Genomic DNA, 22469 nt, shown 5'->3' with positions numbered 1-22469 from the left:
TGCAGGACGAATGGGCTAACTGACAGCTCACGATCCTTGAGCTGGGTAGTATTTCATGAGAGATGAAGAATTAAATCCTGCAACTCTGTAGTGTGCTTATGGCCAAATTGGTATTTGTTGACATTTGCTAGATCAATGTTAGTGGCAACTTCCTTGTGGATCACAGAGCTGTAGGTTATCCATGGAAGCATGAGCTGAAACCATGTTGTAACCTCCTACTGACGTAGGATTTGAGTCTCAAGTTACTTTGTGCCACTTAAGACATTGCGTAAGCTGAAATATTTGACTTGGTCTGTTGTATTTGTTATACTCTGAGTTTAACAGTTGTATTAGATTAACTATCTGAAGCATGTCATTATCTCTTAGCAGTGGTTTGGGGGACTTTGTGTATGCTGTCTATCAAAAATAAGCACATTCCTGCATGGATGAGCTTTCAAAGGAAGCACAGTTGAAATATGCTTTGCAAGTTGGTAGGATTGAGGCTGTTGTACAACTGTTGCATGGGTGTCAATTTTTCCTGGTATGAGCCTAATTGACTAGTGTGAGAAACGGTGTCACCCTAAGTAATTAGGCAACTAGACAGTTACCACCACAGTGACAAAATCCTAGTATAGTAATACTGACTAATGGTATTAACTCAGCCTTTGTGCTTGTAAAAGACTTCTCTCAGGTTTGCTAGCAAGTTCTTGCTAGGATAAGAGCAGTGTGGTAGATCCTCTTCTATAGTCTGTCTTCACTGTGTCTTTTGGGGCTTAATACTTGACCGGGGGCTTCCTGAAAGTACCTGGAGAGGTCTGGCTGGGTGTCTCCCTATAGAAGAAGCCATTTTAGCTGTAATGGCATTAATGTCTTATGATTTCTGCTTCAGGTAATGCTATTTGTTTAAATAAAGAGTATATTCTGCTTGGTACTATGTATAATTTGCTAGTTGTCAGCACTGAGTACTATAGAAAATGGGATGGTGGTTTCTCCCCCTTCCTCCTTCCCCCTCCCCATAAAACTCTGGATAACTATGATGCTTCTGTGTACCATCTGTCAAACAGTGAGGCAATTTTAGTAACTGTATTGCATTGGCCTTTAACTGCCTTTATCTAAATACTAAACTTTTTGTGCACAGGGGACTATGATGGACTGGGACCTTCCCTGAGAGACCATACCTCTCAGGAGTAACTTCAATTTAGGTTGTTGCTGTATGCCCCCATTGCAAGGGTCTGTAATGCTTGTGAGCCTGATGCACCTGCTGTCTTTTCTGGTAAAAGCAAGTGACACTACTAGTTAGGGAAGGGAAGCAGCGTGTTTTGTGCTAATCTAGTTCATCACTGTTGACATGGGTCACATACCTGCGTGACAGGATGTTACAATAACATGGCAGAGCGGGTGGGTTGCACCCAGTGAAGCAAGCAGGATGCAACGCTCCTATTAAAGTCTGAAATGACAGGTATAAGATTAAAACTGCAATTCTACCATGCTGTTGATATCAAAGGTGCATACCATCTGTAGAAAACAATGTCAAAAACCTTTAAAGACTGGAACAGGTAAGAAACTTACGAAACGTGGTCCTAGTTGCTGCACAGCTTCTGTGGACTTTTAATTTTGATTACTTCAGAGTGCAAGCAGTGAATGGAGTAACCCAGCTCTAAAAGGCAGAGTATTCTATAAACAGTGGTTTTAAGTTGTTTTACAAAGGTTTTCAAGTGTGTTAACATCTTAATACTCAAAAGATGCCTGTTGTGCAAGTTCTTTACTGCTCTAAAATGAAGACTCTTCTCATTGGCAATGCTGTGGGGACCAAACTGCTCCAGTACTTACCAGGAGGATTAATTCTAGATCTCTCTGTCTTGTTTCTGTTGTCTCCTCCTCATGTGTTTGTCAGTGTCACTGGAGCTGATGCTGCATCCAGGACAGAAATTCAAGCTTCCAAGTAGTGATGATCTCCTGAAGGCGCAGAGGCACAGTATCATGTTAGGTCTGTCTGTGACTTGGTCCAGTCATGAGTTGCATTTTCTGGCACTGTAGCAGCATGAATACAAGCTGAGCAATGTCAGAGTTGACTTGTTAACACAGATTTTTATGGTGCTCTCCCTGGAAAGTTGGTGCATGCTGGAGTATTGGCAGTTTTCCCACCATTACATTGTCTGTTTTTTCTGATTCCCCATTAGGATCTATAACGAATCCTGTAGGGGAAACTGCTGGTTTATCTCCTTCCTCCATGAGGAAATCTGGGTAGAGATGACTCATGTAATGACTGTAGGGGTACAGCACTCTGTAGACTATTTTCATATCCTGGGGGAGTTCACCTTGTGAATAATATGGTTCAGTAGATAAAGTGGAACAGCAGTGAAGACAACCATTAACTTCTGTTCCTGCAGGTATTTGCAATGCTTTGTATGCATTCAGTTTACATGAATTAAGTATAAACATACTTGGATTAGTGTCATCTGTCCACTTAGAACCACTTACCGAGGTGACTGGCAGATTGCAGTTGTACAAAAGCATTATTGAACAACAAAGTAGCTGCATTTCTACTTACTGGGCTCAATTTTGAGATGAGCTGTGTGTTTTCTGGTATCATAGCTTAGTCTTAGCTTGGTAGTAAATTGGAAAGGCTTTTGTGTAACTCTTCTCTCACTCTAATAGTCTTTTTAATGCTGCCTTCTATGATTCTTCCCTTTGTTGGTTCAATGATATTTGTATTTATAAAGACTAAGGGGAAAAACAGGCACTGCTTTATTGGGCTGGGAAATGGAGATGCCTCTGTGCCTGTGACAAAAATAGAATAATTGTAATGAAATGAGCATTTTATACAGATCTCTGTAAAGATGCCTCAAGACCAAAATGAAGCATCAGAAATAAGGCTTGCATTCTAGTGTCAGTATTCAAGCTCTAATTAAGACGATTTGCAAGGCTTTATGGGCTGCATGTGACTGCGGTATTGCAGAACAGTACAGTTTTGGGATGCCTGCGTGCAGTGATAATCTCTTGATACAGTTGTTACCTGGCTGTTAAGAGTATTAACTTTATATCAAGACCTTTGCAACTGTATTTAGTCAGGCAGATATAAGTGATTTTTTTTTTCTTCTTGAGTGCTGCAGTGCCTTAAAAGTACTATTTAAGGGAAGTCCTTTCTCTTTGTCACTTAGCTACTGATCAGAAACGAATTACTTGGCTATTTTTCTTCCACTTTAAGGGAATTCTAAAACACCCAGATACTGAAGTCCCTTAGGAACAGGGGTATGTATGCTGAGATCTGACTTAAGTGTAAATAATTGCTTTGAAATGCTACTCTTCTGGTCCTCGGACTGACCAAACTGACTCCTTCCTTTGACTAAATCTTTGAAGGTTTCATTCAGGTATGCAGCCTTGGGTAGCATTTAGGTCCAGTTTCCCTTGGACATCAAGGTTATTCTAAGCAAGGTTATTTACCTTGAAATTACTGCTAACATGTAAGATAACCATCTATTTATTTTTAATGAACAATCTAGAATGGTCCTCTACTGAATGATGTGAGAGGACACATAGTTAAGAATTTTACCTAGCAAGTAAATGCCTGCTGCTATTGGATTTGCTTTCTAAGTTATAATGATGCATCTCTCTGAAAACTTGTAAGCAAAGTTGGGCTGTGCGTGGCAAGGATAATAGGGGTATTATACAGGTATTTCATAGTTAAAATAGATCACTATTCTAGTGACCCAAATCATGAAGATGGTCTTACAGGGTGGGGTTGTCTGAGTCTAGCTGTAACCTCTTGCAAAGAACAGTGTGCTAGACTTTGTAGGTTGCTGTGGTAATGATCAGATAAAGTAGCAATGCATCTGGGAGTCTCCTGTTTTTCATGATCTTATGCTATATAACCACATGTCGGACAAAGACTGGACGTCTTTGTATAGTAAGTCACTTTTCTAGAGAGATCGTTTGATCTTATTAAACAATTTTAGTCTAAGAGGAGAGATGACTCTGCAAGTAAATGTGTGGGATAGTGAAAAGTGAGATATGGTACTACTTAAGATCACTAGTAGGAATTCTTAATCTTAACTGGCTGTTCTAATTCCTGAATTGAAACTGTTTCTCAACCTGTGCTTATCATTACCCCAGCCTTGTAGGAGATGGGGAATAATCATAGTCTGGCTTTAGGTTTGGTTTAACCTTAAACCGCTGCAACATTGCAAACTTACTTGTCTCGGGCTTACTTCTTATGTCCATTAACAATGTATGTATAGCAGCTGCTAGAGGGTAGCTGTGTCAGGAAATGTCATTAAATTTAGATACAACTCTATTTGTGTGGAATTAGTAATTCTAATTGAAACTAGTGTAATATAAATTTATAACTTTCAGTGTATCGAGTAAATGATGTATTCCTTCTGCAGTTTTTCCTGTAACCTTTAGGGGTATGGCTGTTATCGCTTCTTCCAACAAGGATCCAGTCTATAAAGAGTATACTCTTCATGCATATAGACTAAGGTAGTTCCTTGCCCTACTAATTCTTCCTACTCTTCCTCCTGATGTTATAAAGTATTAGGTTTTCCAAATGAATTTCTAGTTTCCTGTCCAGTGCCCTTAACTGTGCAATTAATAGATAGTTTACTAATAGATTAGAGAGACAGTCTACTAATAGAGAAAATGCCTGATTACCAAGAGTAAATCTTGGGCTTGGGTTTCACTCTAGTGTTCAGCCTGGACACTGCAGCAGGCACCCTGCTGCACCAGCACGTGTCTAAGGAGCATAGTGTGAACAGGAGCAGGGAACTTTCCTGTTTCTGCAGCAATATAAGTAACCTTTTGGCTGCTATAGTTTTATCTTCTTTGGCCTCAGTCCTACAAACTGTTTCTCTTCCCTCACATCAGAACTGGCGCTGAAGCATGTGGCCTTGCTGATGTGACTGGCAGACCCAGTGAGCCCTGCTGAATGGCTCTCCTACAGGAGGAGGTGGGCTTGAACAGCCAGAGGCAAGGGAGAGGGGACTGAGAGAGAGAGAGGATGGTGATGGCAGCATTGGGTGATATCAATGGGGGCTGTGAAACAGCTATCCCAACCTGCTCTGCAAGACAAGCTGAATTAATTCCCTGATCTGATTAAGCATGGCCCAGAAAAATCCATACCACAACTGGCAAGGTAGAAACCCCCAGCAGTACCTGGGGAAGGATACAAGCGTATCCCAAGCAGGAATTTCTGCCAAACACATCATAATATCTGTTTAGCTTGAAAACGGATAACTGGAAACATGCCAAGAGGTAAGACAGTAGCACAGCAAAATAAGATAGCATTTTTATTTTTAGCCTGCATATCCTAAAATTTTCAGTAGCGTTAAATATGCCACTTAATCTCAAATTAATTTTTTTAATAGTTGAATTACTAGTTCAAGCATTTACAGTCCATTGAAAGCTAATGGAGTTTCAGTACTTAAATATTTTCTGGATAACCTCAGAACAGCTGAGGAGCTCTTACAGTTCATAGCTCAGTGAGATTGTTAATTAGTTTTGTGATCCAGGGAATTTCTGTGAGTGCATTCTTGCAGGCATATCACAGACCCAAACACTTCAAAGCATCTAATTCACATTCTGATAAATGAAGATCACTAAAATACTAGAGCAAAACCTTGTCCTTTCTATGCTTGCTTTTGATGACATCATATTTAAGTCTTTAATAGGTTGAATACCCAGATTTTCCTTTAAAAGTAGGTATCTGAAGGGTTTAACAAAGCTCCTCTGTCAAGCTATTGGACTAAAGGTTTCTAGAATCCCGCTTTAAAATCCAAATAATGGCTGCTTTCACTGGCAGGATAGCAGTGAAATGAAATGTCCAAAGATATCAGCTGCACAGCGAGAGAACAAGGGCTGATCTCAGCAATTTTGAGCTTTATTTTCATTTTACATCTCAAACTGAATTGGAAGAACTAGAAACATTTCCAATTTAAGCCTTTGGAGGGGTCTAGAGGTTTTTTGTTAATTGTAATAACAGAATTTTTACTGGAAAACAGTAAAAGTTTCACTGGACTTAGTGAAGTTTTTCATGTTAACTTTTTTTCCTATGTATTTGTGTGGGTTGTAGCAAAATGAGTTCCTTTCTTGTGAAGTGACAAGTGCTTTTTCCTTTAAGTGACTGAACAACTGTGGAGTCTTAATGCAGGTGAAGTAGAAAGGGACGTAAAAGTGCAATCTGGATTGAAATATATGTAGTTATTCAGTAATAGTCTCTGAATCATGGCATTAGGTAAACCGATCCTGTTTGTTAACAGTGTTCTGAACAGTTTAATTTTAGGCTGAGGGTGGAGAAATAGCAAACTGATGCTTAAGTTTGGAGTTCATGAAGCTGTTTATAAACAAATGCCTTGAAGTGCTCAGTTTTGGGGGACCAGCCAAGAATGACACAACATCATGCAGGTTTCTCTACAGCAGGAGGCCTTAGTTAACCCTGAGAAGTTATAATCTAAACAGATGAGGCAAGGGAAGGCTGAAATAGTCGGTGAGTTTAGGGTTAGATTTTTTTTATACTGAGGGTGGCATGGTTTGATTTATACAGATAAAAATACAGATCTTCAGAAGTCTAAATAAAAACAGCTTTTTAGTAACCACTATGGTTTGATTTGTAGATCTTGCTGTTCTTCATGTGGCCAGCCTGTTTGTTGGTGTAACCTTCATTTCTTGGTCTAAGACCATCTTTCACTAGTACCACAATGCTCCTATTGTGCATGTGGCTTTGTATAACCTATTATAAAAAAAAAATTCAGAGTTACCAAGTCAATGACTTAATCCTTATCTTTTAAAGCAGATGAAGCAGGTAATTACTTCTAATTTCTTAAAGATGAAAGACTGCCTGTAAAAGTTGATACTCTGACCTGGGCTCTGTCTAGCACTTTATTTCAAAGCAGGGTGAACTACAGCCAGAAGAACCTCCCACCCTGCCAAAAAAAAAAAAAAATCTTTCAGAAGGGTTTTTTACAGTTTATGACACTTAGCACACCAAGTGCAATGTGGTGTCATTGAGCCTGAGGGTAAAATGACAGATTGAAATTAAACAGATTAATTGACTGGCATTGACTGGATCACTTCTTTTCCCGCCAGAGGAGGGTAAATCTTTTTGTTTGGGCACAGTTTATTCTCCAGCAAGTAAAGAGTAATGTGGGAGAGGAGAAAACACTTATCACGGAATTAAGTGACTTGTCTGGACACTTATTCAGCACTGGCTCTTCAGCAGATGTATTAAGACTCTTGGCCTTAAGTTTACACTCCCTTAAAGTGAAGAGACTGCTACTTTTCTTGAGATGTGGTTGGATTTTCCCAATATATGCTTTTCTGTAAGAAACAGATGAGTGTCTTGTCTGCGTCAAGGATGCCTAATCTACAGAATGGCATGAAAATTCCTCCTTGTCTACTTAGATGACTGAGGAGAGAGCTTCCATTTGTATTAGGATTTTTTTTTTTAACCTCAAGGAACTGTTAGATGTGAGCTTTGAACCATGGTGTGTAAACTTTCTTGGGCTGCAGAGGTGGAAATGCAAGTAAACAAACAGTTGGCTCCAATTATGTCTCTTGTTTTATTAGAGGATTCCTATTAAAATCTCGCTGTGCCCCTTTCTGAACCAGTGATGTGCTATTAGCCTATTGTCTTGTAAACACTGGTACTTCTGCACTGACGCTGCCCGTGTCAATCCTGTGCCACACTGTTTCAGCCTTGCCTTGTTGTGTACTGCCTGGCTGCTCTGGGGCTGGAGGGGGCCACGCTCCCTCTGTTGCCACCAAAGAAGAGATGCCTTGTGTGAAGCATCTGGGATTTCACAGAGGGCATACAACATAGGGGTTGTGTTGTCAGCAGACTCCCACATTCAGAGGGTTCATGTAGTGTTGATACTCTAAAAGATTCAAGTGGCACTTGTAACAGCTCTGCAGGGGAAGTCAAGTACCTTGGACATGAAGAGCTGGGCTAGCTTTTAGATGTAATAAAACCGTAAATTTGTATCCTATCGCATGGGGCTTGTTTAATATTATACTCTGGTTGTAAGTCAGGTACTACTGTGTATGAGGGTTGAACTTGCAGTTTCTACTGGCCAGTGTTGAGGTGGGATGGAGAAGGAAGAATTTATGTATTCTCTCCACTTAACTCTGTTACAAGCTTGTACTGAATCAAGTTGGTCAGTATTTTACCTAAAAGGCAGCTATTCCTTTATTGTGATCAGGTAAAGATGTGATGTCCCTATTGATAGGAGGGAGAGTGTTGCTATTTTCTCTCTTGGCTGTTAGTAAATCTTTTTTTTTTTTTTTTTCCCTCTTTATTGTAGTTGCATAGCACACTGGGCTTGCAGCAGCACTAAGTTTGTGCTGCCAGGAAAATGTTTAGCTTGAAAGCTTTATGTTAGATAACAGCAGTTACAACAGCATTAGGATGCTGGCTAGAGGAATACTCAAAGGTTGAAAGCAGCCACAGTTAAACTGAAAAGTTGCTAAGGGTCTCTTGGCTTCTTCAGGAAGCAGCTTGTCTGCTAGTTTCAAAGCCAGACTGCTCTTGAACTAGGACAAAATAAACTTCTCTACAACTTAAGAGCAACCTGTATTCTTAACACTTGAAGTCCCCAAATCAACTCATTGTCTAGTAAATCTGTAGCTCTTACACCTTGGGTGTCTATGTTGAAGCAATGTGAGTTCTAGTTTATCATCTGTAGAACATGTGGACCATAAGCAAAGAAAGCCTTTCAGCAGCAATTTCTGGAGTTCAGATGCTACCTGTTATGTCTTCTCCCAATTTTTCCACACTTCCCTGTCAGGGAGCTCTGTTCTCTTCCCCTCTTGCCTCTCTAGTGATTAAGAACTAAAAATCAAGCTTGCAGTCCTCTTCTGGTTTGTAATCTCTGGGGTGATGGCTGAATTAACTGTCACCAACACAAATATCTGTTTGTGCTTTACAGGGAGAATCTTAGAAGTAGATATTGTCACATGCCATTTCTGTACTAAGGGATGTCCTGGATGAGGGAGCTGATGTATAGCATAATATAGATGACCAGAGGAAAATCTGTCTTACCAGTGTTTATCCCAGAATGAGTACTTAAAGATTATTAATATGCATTACTGTACCAAATGTGTGTAGCAAACAGGTGTGAGTGAAATAGTCTGCATGGCAAAATACTACTGCTCATATGTTTGAAAATGTCCTGAGGGCACTTCTTGATTGTTGGTATGTTTGTTCTTGTATGCAGTAGTCAATGAAAACTTAGTTTGATTTGGTGCTTTTCAGAACATCAAGTCATGATGGAGGGGAAAAGATCTTCACAATCATTGTCTCCCAGGGCATGTTGCCCAGACTGGTCATGGAATTGTCAACCTCAAAATACAGGGCACATAAAGCAGTTTGCTCCAAGCAATCCAGTTTAAGGGAGAGGTTTGGACTGGACAACATCCAAAGGTCCTTTCCAGGCTAAATAATCCGGTAGTGTGTTTGTAGGTTGACAATCCCTTAGTCCCTAGTTAACTAGCTGCCCTAAACAAAATTATCCTGAAGTTTTTCCAATACAGTACTCTGAAAGACCTATAGGAGAAGTTATATTTCCATCCAGTAGAACTTGGTGTGGTGTGGCAGTTCCAGTGTCTTTCTGGAGTAATCGTGCCCAGGCAAATTTGAGACTCCTGGTTGGCCTGTTGCTTCTGGAATAATGGGTACTGCTATAAATCAAGGCTGGTATAGCCACTTTCCATAGCAGTGTTCCCTGGGTGGTCTGCTGTTCCCCTTACAGCACTCTGCCAGGATATGGACACCTGAGGCCCTTAGTTGTCCTCCTGTGGGGACACATGTGTTGCTATCATAGTGTCTCCCTTCAGCCATCGTGCGTTTGGAGTACTCATCTCTGGTGTGTTGTTTTTTCTCGCTGTGACAGGTGACACATCTCTTTGTATTGGTCACTTCTGCATTTGTCCCCAATGTGCTGTTCTTAGACCTGCTGTTCTGTGCTAGTCGGGGTGTGGCAGCTGATGCTTGTGTTTCTGTCACAGATACTGTGTTCAGCTACTCTTAAAAAAGCAGTATTATTTTCCAGAGTTCTCCAGCACTTAATTACTTAATAGGCATAACACACAAATAAAGGGTTGTTAACTAGTACTTGTTTGTTGAAGCTTACTCTTTTATGGCACTGCAGCATCAGGAGAAGAACAGAAACTAAGAATTTCTTGCAGTAAAACAGGGTTTATTTTTTTTTTCCAAAAGCAAATTTGATTTGCAGCATCAAAAGGCAAGAAGAATATAAAATAAATGCTAATGCCATGTCATAAGACTTTCTGCTGGAAGCTTTTGCAACTTGTTCCTGCCAGAATTTACTGTGTATCTCTGCTTTTTTTCTTAGCCTACATAGAGAGGAGATCAAAAGTCATCTTTATACCTATAAGCAGATCTAAGGTATAGCTCTTTTTCCAGGTTGTAACTAAGCTTCATCAACATTAAAGAAGTATTTTAGAAAAGTGTAAAGCCTTATAACAAGGATAAAAACCACTTAATTTCATGGTGTTTGAGAAAGTGGGGTATTTTTTTCTTTGGAGACTGCTCTAGATAGCAGTCATGTAGGATGAGTTTACAAATAAGAATAGCTTGTTCAGCTAGTAGCTGGTTTGACAAACCTTTGATGCTTTTATTAATGGTACTGTTGTCATAAATACCTTCTATTTGTTCTAATACCTTGTTCCGACTCATGCTTTAGACATCAGTGGCATGGTTTGCTTGGCAGTGCATTGAAATGGCCCCTTCTTCAGGCTTGCTGGGTAGGGTTTTAATCTGGTCTTTCAGTGCTGTTAAGATGCTTTTACCTGCACTCTACCATGGTGTCATGGATGGTGACTGTGTTTCTTCTGTCTGCAGATCTAATTGGTTGCCTGGCACTTCATCGGTGGCAAGCAGGACAATGGCTGCTAGCAAGAGCAAGAACCAGAGTTCCTTGGCCCTCCATAAAGTAATTATGGTTGGCAGTGGAGGTGTGGGCAAATCTGCTCTCACTCTTCAGTTTATGTATGATGAGGTAAGTAGCTCTGGTTCAGCTTCTCTAAAGCACCAATGGACACATTTTACTAAACTTTTTTAGTGGGATGGGGGGAGGTAAATATAAGTTGCGAAAGATCTGATGACCTGACTGTCAGGAGAAGAATGTAGGAATCTGGGAAGGGTGCCCTCTGGGAACATCTTTGGCTAAGGGTGACAAAATTGATGCTTATTAGTGAAAGAACAGTTGTCTGAAGGCACGCAGAAAGTGAATGTGCTTGTTTGAGTATGCAGAGGCTGTTACCTATTGGCATTGAACTTTAATTCTGTTGCAGTTTTTTAGGCCAGTTAAGGTTGAAGTCAGAAGTAAGCATTGTAGCTCATTCTGAGCTGAATGATGAAGCAGGCATGTTCATAGCATGAATTCTTCTGTACTGGTGTACAGGAAGCTAGATCAGACAATCCGGATGAGTATGAGAAGGAATATATGACCCTGTAATTCAGAAGTTTGCGTTTATCTGTAGGTTGTTCTGACATACTATAAGGATGTGAATATCTGAAGAGGTGGCATAGTCATTAGTGAAGGCCAGTTAGCTTAATCAGGCTCATGGCACAGCCTTTTGTTGTACTTTGAGGCGGAGAGAAAGGGTTTGGAAAGGTAAGGAGCTTGTGTTGGACGTGTGCTGTCAGCACAGAACTAAAAGTTGAACTGGCAGTGGCTTTGTGGGTCTGGTCAATATTGAATGAATTAAAGTATGTGCCTCTGTAATTATTGAGCAGGTTTTCATGTTCAACAGCTGGATGCTGACAACTATACCTGTTGAAGCTTCAGACAGCTCTACCTGAAGTACACTGAAGTACTTTTTTTGTGAAGTGGGAGATCTAGTTAATGCCACCAGGTTGATGGTATCTCATGTGTATCTTTGTCCATTAAATTGTGCTGCTACACTGCTACAGTGTTCCAGGTAGCAAGACAATTTCTCTTGACTAGGCAGAGTGGCTCTTTGATGTATTAAGTGCTTAAATAATTTGCTGTTTATAGTAAAACTAAAAAAAGTGGTGGAACTTAGTGGTTGACTGACTTGTGATATGGTTTTGGGGACTTTAAATGTCACTGAAGTGAAAGAGCATGGATGTGGACAAATACTGATACCATTTGACAGTAATTCTAAACAATAATCCCTTATCTTCTTCAGTTTGTAGAAGACTATGAACCTACCAAGGCTGACAGCTACAGAAAAAAAGTGGTTCTGGATGGTGAAGAAGTTCAGATAGACATTCTGGACACAGCAGGACAGGAGGATTACGCAGCTATCAGAGACAACTATTTCCGCAGTGGGGAAGGGTTTCTTCTAGTCTTCTCAATAACAGAGCATGAATCCTTTACAGCAACAGCAGAGTTTCGGTAAGTAGTTTCTCTCACAGGCAGGGGAAATATGTTTGCTGTGTTGCTCTGACAACTCTTCTTAAAAGCTACAGCTCTTTACTCATTGTCCATTACCGGTTGGTCAATAAAAGTGGCAACCCAAACATTTTGCTCCCAGTAACTAGTAACTTAAACTACATCATCCAGCCTCTGGCTCTAGTTGTCTTCATGCCTTCGACTTATGAGTACATTACGCCAGCAGCAACTTCAGGCAAGTAACAGATTCTTGGACTCTTAAAACATGTGTGTTCAAGCCAATTTCCAGTCTTTGTGGATGTGAAGTTTAATTATCTTAAAGCAGTACTTCTGGAATTAAGTCTGCCTTTTGGCCAGGTTTCAGATGCTGTATTGCTTACTGCTAGAAGCAGGTGCTCTTAGGAAAGGAAGGATTAGCCTCTACTCTCAGGTATGGATTGGTGCCAAACAAGGGTTGGCAGCCAAGCAGTACTATTGTAGACAGACGTATTCCTAGAAAGACTCACAGTAGTAATAAATGTTTCCATTTTTGTTCTTGGGATTAGCAGTTCTAATGTAAAAATCAGGACCAGGCTGAGCATAGAAACTGCCTGTGTAGCATAAAAGAAAAACAAGGAGTTCAAACCATTGTTCTGGCCTTGGAACTCACGTAACCAGGTTCTTCAGGGCAAGTGCTCTAACTCTTATTATATAATAGCTGTTGCCTCAGTGTTGAAGGTAATCCAGAGACTCCCTAGGACAGCTGTACAACTTGAAGTAAAACTTGCCAAAACATAGGGAAAGCGTTAGGGGTTTCTTATGTTTGCCAGAATAAAAGCTTTCTATCAGTCTGGCTTATGTTCACTTTGCTTCAGTGGTGTAAGGTTAACAGACTCATCAGTAATGTAAATGCTGGGGCTAAGGTAGACACCTATTTCTAGGGTTTTCTGAAAGCTCCTTATGGCAAACTGCCCTCACTCTAGGACATTGATCTGAGTTCTCACTGTATTATACTGTTCCAACAGTAGTAGGTTACTGCATCATCTTTTAAAAGGTATGAAATTATTGTTCCTTTGTCACCTAATACTTCTGTGACTTTGCTGGACTTCAGAAGGCTGACAGTTGTGGGGCACGCAAGCAGAGCTGTTCTGCTCAGTTTGCTCTGACTGGAGCACTTAAAGGAGTTAAACAGCTGAACTGTTGTAGGACTGCAAAACTCAGTACTCGGACTGTTCCTAGTATAAAATGAAGGAAAAAGTTGTATATTCTTCAAGAAATAGGAAGAAAATGAGATACTTGAAAGTACCCAGCCTGGGTTTTGACATGTATGCTTAAGCCTTGGGTTTAACCTTATATTTCAGTTAAGGCTTTGGATAAAAAGGAGTAGGGGTGTTTATCTTGTCAGTTTGTTTTTTGTCAGACTTCTGTATTTAGGTTAACTGTGTGTTGGTTCAAGATTCCAGCACAACAAAACAATGAAAAAGCAGTGCTAGCCCTGGAAGGACCTAAACACTTTGAGATGGAGAATCTTCTACTTTTTGATGATTCACAAGTAAACAAATAGTAGAATTACTTAACTGGAATATTTAGTTTAGCTGATATGGAAGAACCAGCTCCTTGGAAAGTTGTTCCCCAGGAAGGGGAGGGGAAATGTGTATAATGAGTCACCAGCATCGCAGGCTGAACTGCACATTGGTATTGATCCTCTAACTTCCAGAACTGTCAAGCTATGAGAAAGTTGAATACTGAATGAACTATGGACTTGTCTTTAAAACCTAGCTCTCCTGCTGATGCTATGCATTCAGTGTTTGCTTTTGGTGCCTCTGTAATCTGAAAATGTGTGAAGGTACAGTTGAATGCAACAGCAGATCGTCTGCTTTGGTGTTAACACTACTTTAGATTCTTGTGTACTCTACATACATTCAGTTATTTTGTGGATGGAGAGTGCAGGCATCTGAAGCAGTGTGGTAACTCAGTGGCATGAGGGGGTGTAGCACCCTGCCCATATCTAGTTTGGCTCTTGTTCATGACAAAATGAAGCAATCTAAAAATAACTGTAGACTGGTACAGTTCTGTCGGCATCCTAGATGGACAGCAGCATGTGTCAGTCCGGTTTCAACCTGTGTTTTACGCTAATAATAGCACACTTTGGGACTGACATGCAGCATGTCTCTGCCTGGATGCTGATAGGTCCTTAGAATGCCAGAGGACAGCTAGGTTAATGCTGAAGGTTCAAATATTTTCTTGAAGTCTTTGAAGAAGGAAGGCTGCTAGCACTCTAGCTCAGCAGTGTTTAGTAACTCTTTCCTTTGTGTAAAGTTTAGGTAGCCGTTAAGAATGTCTGCCAGCTACTTAAGCTTTTCCCAACCTCCTGTTTTGGCAAAGCCTTGATGTTGCCCAGACCTATATTGAGGTGGAATGTAAACTGGAAATTGAAGACTGTGACTGAATGCCAAGATGAAACTTGGCAAATGTGGCTCCTGTACTCTTTTCCATGTTCATATGTGAACTCCAGCTGTGAGTTGCTCTTCTGCCATACAGCTTTTTATTAGAGCCTGGTTAGTAAACTTACTAACTAAACTGTGGAACTGCTGCCTTGGAAGTGTGAGGCTTTTATTTGTGTAAAGCCTATAGCATCAGTGTGTTAAATTTGAAATAACTTTAAAGTGTGTGTTCAACTGTTGGGAAATGACCTGTTAAGTACTGTTGTAAACACTAGTTACACTTGATCTACTCCTGATAAGGGAGGAATTTTTGTTGCTACTACTAACACAGATATTTTTACTTTGAATACCTGATGCATTAGGGAACAGATCCTGCGTGTGAAGGCTGAAGAGGATAAAATCCCTTTACTGGTAGTGGGAAACAAATCTGACTTGGAAGAGCGCAGACAAGTGCCTGTAGAAGAGGCAAGAAGTAAGGCAGAAGAGTGGGGTGTGCAGTATGTAGAAACTTCTGCCAAAACTAGAGCGAATGTAGATAAGGTAAGACAAATGACATCTGCTCAGTTAGATCCTTGCTACTTGTTTAATAACCAAGTGACTAATTCTTGACTCTTGCTAGGACAAAAACAAATCAACAGTTGGTCCTCTGAAAGCCTAGATAGTCAAAATGAATGAACCTAGCAGAATATGTACACTTAAGCAAAAACCTAGCTTGAAGGAGCCAGATACCTAGTACAATTTAATGCTATTGTCTTGTTTTAACTGTTTGTACCCGAACCAGTACCTTTCCAATAGTACACTGGGTAAATGGGTTTAAGGATTCCCTGAAATATGTTGTTTTGTTTATAGGCTGTGTCCTATTACTGTAACAGCAATAAATAGCAAGCTTATAGACACTGATAAATTGTTCTACCTTCCCTACAAAGCTACGTATGATGTGGCTAATGTTAAAGATTTCATTCTTGTTTTCTGCCAACACTATTTTGAATTGTGAGAAGAACACAAATCTTCTTGCTGTATCCCTGTCCCTGTTTTGACTTTTCCATGCTGGTCTAGGACTTGTCATTCTCAGCATGTTTCTGCTGCTGGCTTCCTGCATAAACAGTGGTGATGGTACATTATTCCAGAAGAGAGATGAGTTATGACTATGGAGTGTTTGCCCAGTAGGGAAAAATAAGTTCCAAGCCTTCCCTTCATTCTATGTGTACTGGGGTTTCTTGAAGAAGAGGATGCCCCTTTACTTCATGAATCCACTGAAGATGATCTGAAATTACTGTTGGGCTCCCTAAGGACTCCAAGGGTGTGGCTGTGGTTTGGTAATCTGCATTTGTTTAATGGTTACAAATGGTAATCAATGTTACTGGTTATTGACAGAGAACACTTGCAGCTAGCTGTACTCTCAGGTTTTTGCAGACAGCTTCCTGTTCTAGTCTGTTAATTTTCTGATGGAAATGCTGTTGGTGCATAAGTATGAACACTGTTTCTGTCATTCTTTGTTAAAATGGTGGATATTAAACTCTTGACTTGTTTTGGTTATCAAGGACATAGCATAATTTAAACTCGATAAAGAACTATTCTAATTTGTGGAATGTTATAGGGAGTCAGACTGTCAGATGTATAAAGTGGGTGATGTAGTAAAACATGAATAACTAGACGTGCTTTTGCCTATGAGCTGTCTCATGTGACTAAAAAATGCTTAGCCTGTTTTATGCTTAGACTAGCTTTCTGATCAGTTGGGATTAACAGCAATGTGTCTGGAGTATGCTAGCATGGTGTTCTAGACCAGCTCTTGGGTCTACTCTAGCTTGTGTGACATATACAAAACAGTACTTACACAGAGGATAATGAACATGTTAAGAAAAGTTATCAGCCATTGTGATGATTGTGCATTGAAACTGTAGCAGAATAAAAAAAGCCTTAAGATGGTTTTGAATGACAAACTATTCTATTTCTGATCAGTAGTGTGGTCTTGTTTCCAAGTATCAGATCTGTGTAGTTCCTTATTAAAAAAGCTGGACTCTATACAGTGACAATAAGCTCTTGTCCTGTAATCCTAAAAATCATTTTTCCATATAACTCTCTACAGTAAAACAGCTGTTGCATCTTAAGTGGCATGTACTTAGACATCAGGTATACAGAGTTGAAAGCAGCTAAAATTTTGGAGAAAACATCAGAATAATGACCTTTTCTGATTTTTTTTGTAACATAGTTGGGGGATTTTCTGTGTGTGATGCTGTTGCTTGTACGCTGCAGCTTTTTCATTATAAAACAGGCAGAACACTACTCAGCAGAGTGTGCTTGTAACTACATGAAAAGGACTGGACTGAATGCTTTGCATAGTTAAAAGAATGATTTGCCTGGAAATGTTTGCTAGGCACAGACAATTGTTCTCATGAATTCTGAATGCTACTTTTGTGCAAGACTGATACTCAATAAAAAGCTCTTAAAACAGGGCTGTTGAATGAACTGGTAGCCAGGTAAGATTGTCCTACTTCTTGCCACTGTTTGACATGCTACATAGTTCTGGTACTGTGTTTGTCACTGGGATCTGTCTGGACTTATTTCTGTTGTATTAGGCAAATTATGGTGCTACATCTTTATTTGCTGCTGAATACGGTAGTTTTTATCTGCTTTCTGGTGGCAGACCTTACTTAATCTTCTTTTTTTTAATTTTTCTTTCCTAGGTATTCTTTGATTTAATGAGAGAAATCAGAGCAAAGAAAATGTCAGAAAACAAAGACAAGAATGGCAAGAAAAGTGGCAAGAACAAGAAAAGCTTTAAAGAACGATGTTGCTTACTGTGATGCTTGGGAACTGTAAATATCTATCTACAGGTGGCATGGATAAAATACCACTAAGGATATAGGGCTGGATTCATGAAAGGAAGTCTGTATTGACTCCCTTATCTTTTGCTTTGCATATCACACCTTCAAAATGTGAAAACAGAACTTTGAAACCATTTCTGGTATCCAACAAAACCTATGCCTACTTAAACTGAAACGGGCTCCGACTTCCTAGTGTCTTTCAGAACTACGATCCTCCTGCTTGGTTATACAATAGTACTTTTGTATTAACTTCCTAGTTTACTCTAATGTTTCTCTTGAACCTCTACTGGCCTTAACAAGCACAGCTGTTCAGGTTCAAACACTTTGGTTTTTTTCTCCCCACTGTTGCTGCCCTCCTTGATGTTGCAAACTGCAGAAAAGTTACATGACAGCTGTTAAAGGGTTTGAGTCTCCATTCTCTGTTAGTTGTCACTGGTATTTCTTACACTGAAATCTGCTGGCTTCCTCCCCACACTCCATGTAAGAAATAACAACTGACACTTGAGAGTCAACTCAAAAAAAACTTTCTTCCATGTTATGTTAAGTCAATACAGCATTCATGAATCAAGCCTATGGACTCAATTCAGATTTATTTAGGCAATGCAAAAATTGATATTTAAATACTGGCTAGGTGCATTCCCCATGGCTCTGTTTTCTCATCCTTAAATTAATGATATGGGTTGAGAAAATGACTATAATCCTTTCTTCAAAAGGAATAATATTATCACCATCTCCTTGAAATGCTGTCCAGGGTTTCTTCCATGTATTGTGGCTAGACTCAATTACACTCACTCTACATCCATCATCCTTCCCCTCCCTGGTACTGGTATAGTGAAAATCAAAGTGTTGATTTCATTGGTTTTGTTTATATTGGAACATTTGTGATCATGTTGGAAATGCAGGAACATCTGCATCTGTCTCTTGTCTTGCTAAAGATGAAAACTCTGAGTAAGGATGGGTCACATCTCACAATCATGACTTGGAATAGGTGAGGCATATGTGCTACCTCTCGGTGATTAGTTGGCTAGTGATTTGTATGGTGTCGAAAAGCAAATGAAGTTAAGCAGTTGCCATGTCTTGTTACTCAATTTTATATGTACTTGCTGATGCACAGCAACCTAGCACATGGAGACACATGTTGAGTTTTGCTGTCAATTAAACGGTGGTGGTCACAATTTTTGATCAACAAAAAATGGAAGAGAAATCAGTATGTAGGCCCTCTTGTCAGCTGACTGAACCAAGCTTTCTGAGGCAGTTTAAGTGCAGTTGCCAAAAAATACTTCTGTCACTGTTGTGGAAAGTAACTGTATCTTCTGATTGTGGAGTCTCTTAATGAGTTATGGCTGTCTTCTGTTTTGAAGGAGTAGAGAGAACTTGAAGTAGTGACTGTATCTTGCCTGCTAACTGGATGCTTAAAACACAGTTACTTGGTGAAAGGAATATGCAATGTGGCTGTTCGATGAAGCACACTGCAGCACTAAATTAACAAATACTGTTCCTTTTTGAGGTGAAGGAGTAGTGAATACCATTTAGTATTTAGTATGGTAATTTGAGACTGAAGAACATTTTTAACATGTACTAGATTGCTCTTGTGCATTCCACTTCTGAACTTTGAAAAAAGTAAGATATGTTAGATATCAGAACCTCTGTTGGTCTGAGGTTTCACAGGGACTTAACGCAAACTCATTGTCTTCCATAACTAGTTCAACTTATCAGGCAACTCATTGGATTGGGGAAACTGTACTAAATAAAAGGTGCTGTAATCTTAATTCTTGTCAAGTTAAATTCCTTTGTAAATGCTATCTTATATGTGCAGAAAGAATGGTTAACCAATTCTGGAAATATTTATCTTTGAACAGTGTAATTAATTGGTATTACAAAGCCAGCTTGACGATACAGTTTTGAAGCAGAGCCTGGGATCCTGGTGGCTTATAGAACGTATTGTTTGAGCTGTGTCACCTGTGTCTGTAGCTTAAGCACCTAATGGGACACTTGGAGCTGTAGCACTTTGCTAACAAAGTTTCCTTTTGAGCTTCCATGGAAAAAATCCATTTTTGAGTGCACATTGTGTATACAGCAAACGAATGCTTCTGGAGGAAGACAACTCATTTAGGTTTGGTTTTAGTTGAGACCTAAAGGTTAAGTCCTTAATTAACCTAAAGGATAAACAACAGTTGAGTTCACATTACAAGCTTATGTAGGTCAAGCCCCTCTGAGGCGGATTGTAAAATGTGTCTAACAAAACTGAATAAGCTTTCCTTGCTATATGAATAATGAACTCAGGAAAGCTCACAAGGAGCAGCTCAGCTGTATTGGCTCAAGAGACTTGCATGCTTTGACCTTTGATCTCTTTAGTCTTAAAGTACCTGACAGTATTTGATGGGACAGATGAATTTCTACTCGGAACAGTGAGTCTGCTACTGGTGTTCTTACAGTCCATGTGCTGTTCTCAGGGTATTTTGTCTTTTTTAACTGATAAAGCTCCACCACCGAGGTGGACTTGGAAGATGGTGCTTGCTGTTCTGTAGCTTGATGCTGCATTTCTTCAGTGCTCTGTGCTTGTCACCTTTTCCAGAGAGATGAGGCATGGAGACTAAATACAGCAGCTTTTGTGTATTCCTCTTCTGTGCTAGGGGCAAACTTCAGTTTAACTTTCTAGTTACAGCTGAACACATGATAGCTGAGGTAGCTGCCTTGTTTATTTTGTAACAGTGGGCAACAAGCATTCTGACTTGTACTGGGAAGGCAATAAAACTGCTTCCCGGACTTGGAATCCTGTTGCCTCAGCCTCATGGTGGAAGTGCCTGAATGCATGCCTTTCTGCAGGGGGACAGTACAATTTGAGGGTCCTTGAATGACTCCCAGGTGTGCTTCACTGGACATCAGCATCAGGTGGGTTGACTAGAGTGATTACAAAATGGCACAGACAAATGCTTCTTTTGGGTGTGAGGGTTTCCTGTGAGGGGAGTGAAGGGAGATTTGACTTCTGATCTAAATGACTACTTGCAGATCAGGTACATCAAACAAGGAGGACTTTGGCAAGAGGGTGTGTGTGGCTGCCCACTAGCCATGCTGTGTAGCTGAGGCAACTGAAGGCTGTATTGAAGCTGATACATTCTAGCAGCCTTCGCACATTATGTAATTAAGGAGCAAGACTTGTCTTCATCAGTATAATGTGCTCTTAAATCTTTCTAGAGCATGGTTGTAGGCAACTAACTGAATATTTGAAGCTGGAGGTCATGCAAGACTTGACTATGCACTTGCACTTAAGCATTCAAATACTATTCTTGCATAATAGCTTAACATAAAGTCAGGGAGCTGTTTACTGCTATATGCAATATTACATATGTGGCTTAGCAGTGGGTATTCAAGTGCTCCAGTCTTCTGAGCAAACATCTGAAACAAGGCCCCATTATAATGGCAGCTAAGTCATCATATGAAAAAAGCAGGTTAAACTCCAGGAGTGCAAAGGCAGACTTGACTCCTTTTTTTCTTTAGAGTAGCATCTCTCCAGATGAGAGAGAGTATAGATGCAACATGAAGTGCATCTTCAATGACTTGTGCCATATGTGTTCTATACAGACTAATATGCCTTTATTGCAATTTCTGGGCCAGCAATTGGCTCAATGAAGAGAAAGATGTATACATACGTTTACTGGGCATTAAATTTCAGTGAGATATTAATAGCCATCTGAAGTTCCAGTTGAATCCTGTTTGGCTAATATTAGTGCTTAAGAACACTTTAGGTCAGAGGCATAAAGCTACAGTCTGAAATGTAGCAAGAGATGGGGGGAAATGCATCTAACTAAACATTCACAAAGATCTTTAAGCTTTCCAAAGTGTTAACCCAGTATTTGGGGCTGACAGGTCTATCAATTCTTGTACAAAATGAGGATACTTTTTATTAATTCAACTCAGAGCTTATGCAGAGAGAAGCTTTCTTTAATTGCTATAAGCATATGTTGCAGTGTTCACCTCTTGTTGACTTTAGTTGGGAGAAGGAGGGAAGAGGAACAAAAAAGCAAACATTTTCACTGTAATCTCCACACTTCATTGGAATGGCAGGTGTTCCTCTTGGGAGGGGAAGGTGTTATCTCTAACACCATGAAAGAGGTTTAGTGTAGAGGAAGTGATTATGATTGCAAGATTTAATAAAACTGCTTCTAAACTATGTGTGCTAAACTATACAATGTAAATTCATATTTTTTTCCTTGCATAGCTTCAGAGCTTTGTCTCTAACTTGCACAAACATTTTTAATGTCTATAAAACTGGTCACTTTTCATTATCATGCTAATACAACTGATTTGTATTACTATTGATAATAAAAAGAAAAACAGGCATAATATTTGTTTGTTATTGATTTCTACAGCATTCTAAAAGCAGGTCTAATCCCCAAATTCTTGAACCAGGCAACCGCTGACTTTCAGTGTCTGGAGCTAACCTTTGTATCAGCTCTAACGTGATAATATTACAGACTGTGGGAGGGAGGAGGAGGAGGTGGCTGAGGACTCTGTCATTGGTTTTCCAGAAACGGCTCAGGACTGAACTGGTACAATAGTTTGATTCATTCATAGATAATTTTCCACAACCTAATCGGATCAAAGAGCTTGTATCAACTGTGTAAATGACAGAGTTGCTTTCCTCTTCAGTCTTGTGGCTCAAATAACAGAATAAGGAATGTTTTGTGGAAGTATTGATCCTTGGTCTTTGGAGCGTGCCAGACTCCATCCTCTGTGTTGGTTTGTGATGGAGGAACTGCAGCAGAGCAGCTTCAGGACAGACTCACTGCGCTGTTAACCCACTTAATTTGTAGTGGCATAGAAATGGGATTCACAGTAAACTTTGGGTGCAGTTTGTGCTGCCACGGCTG

The 22469-nt window shown here is 39.9% G+C and overlaps 1 protein-coding gene across 2 annotated transcripts in view; it reads left to right on the top strand.

Annotated features, from left to right (window-relative positions):
- Positions 1-21944, top strand: part of RALB (v-ral simian leukemia viral oncogene homolog B) — a 52212-nt gene extending 30268 nt beyond the window's left edge. For both annotated transcript variants that reach the window (XM_014939874.1, XM_014939864.1), the window contains exons 2-5: positions 10832-10988; positions 12145-12353; positions 15136-15313; positions 17458-21944. In XM_014939874.1, the coding sequence (XP_014795360.1) occupies positions 10875-10988; positions 12145-12353; positions 15136-15313; positions 17458-17577 (621 nt within the window). In that variant the 5' untranslated portion in view covers positions 10832-10874 and the 3' untranslated portion in view covers positions 17578-21944. The remainder of the gene's footprint in view (positions 1-10831; positions 10989-12144; positions 12354-15135; positions 15314-17457) is intronic.
- The last annotated feature ends 525 nt before the right edge of the window (positions 21945-22469 follow it).

This window comes from Calidris pugnax, unplaced genomic scaffold, assembly GCF_001431845.1.
Source record: "Calidris pugnax isolate Ruff unplaced genomic scaffold, ASM143184v1 scaffold21, whole genome shotgun sequence".
Taxonomy (NCBI): Eukaryota; Metazoa; Chordata; class Aves; order Charadriiformes; family Scolopacidae; genus Calidris; species Calidris pugnax.
This window is presented reverse-complemented; position numbering and strand designations above follow the sequence as displayed.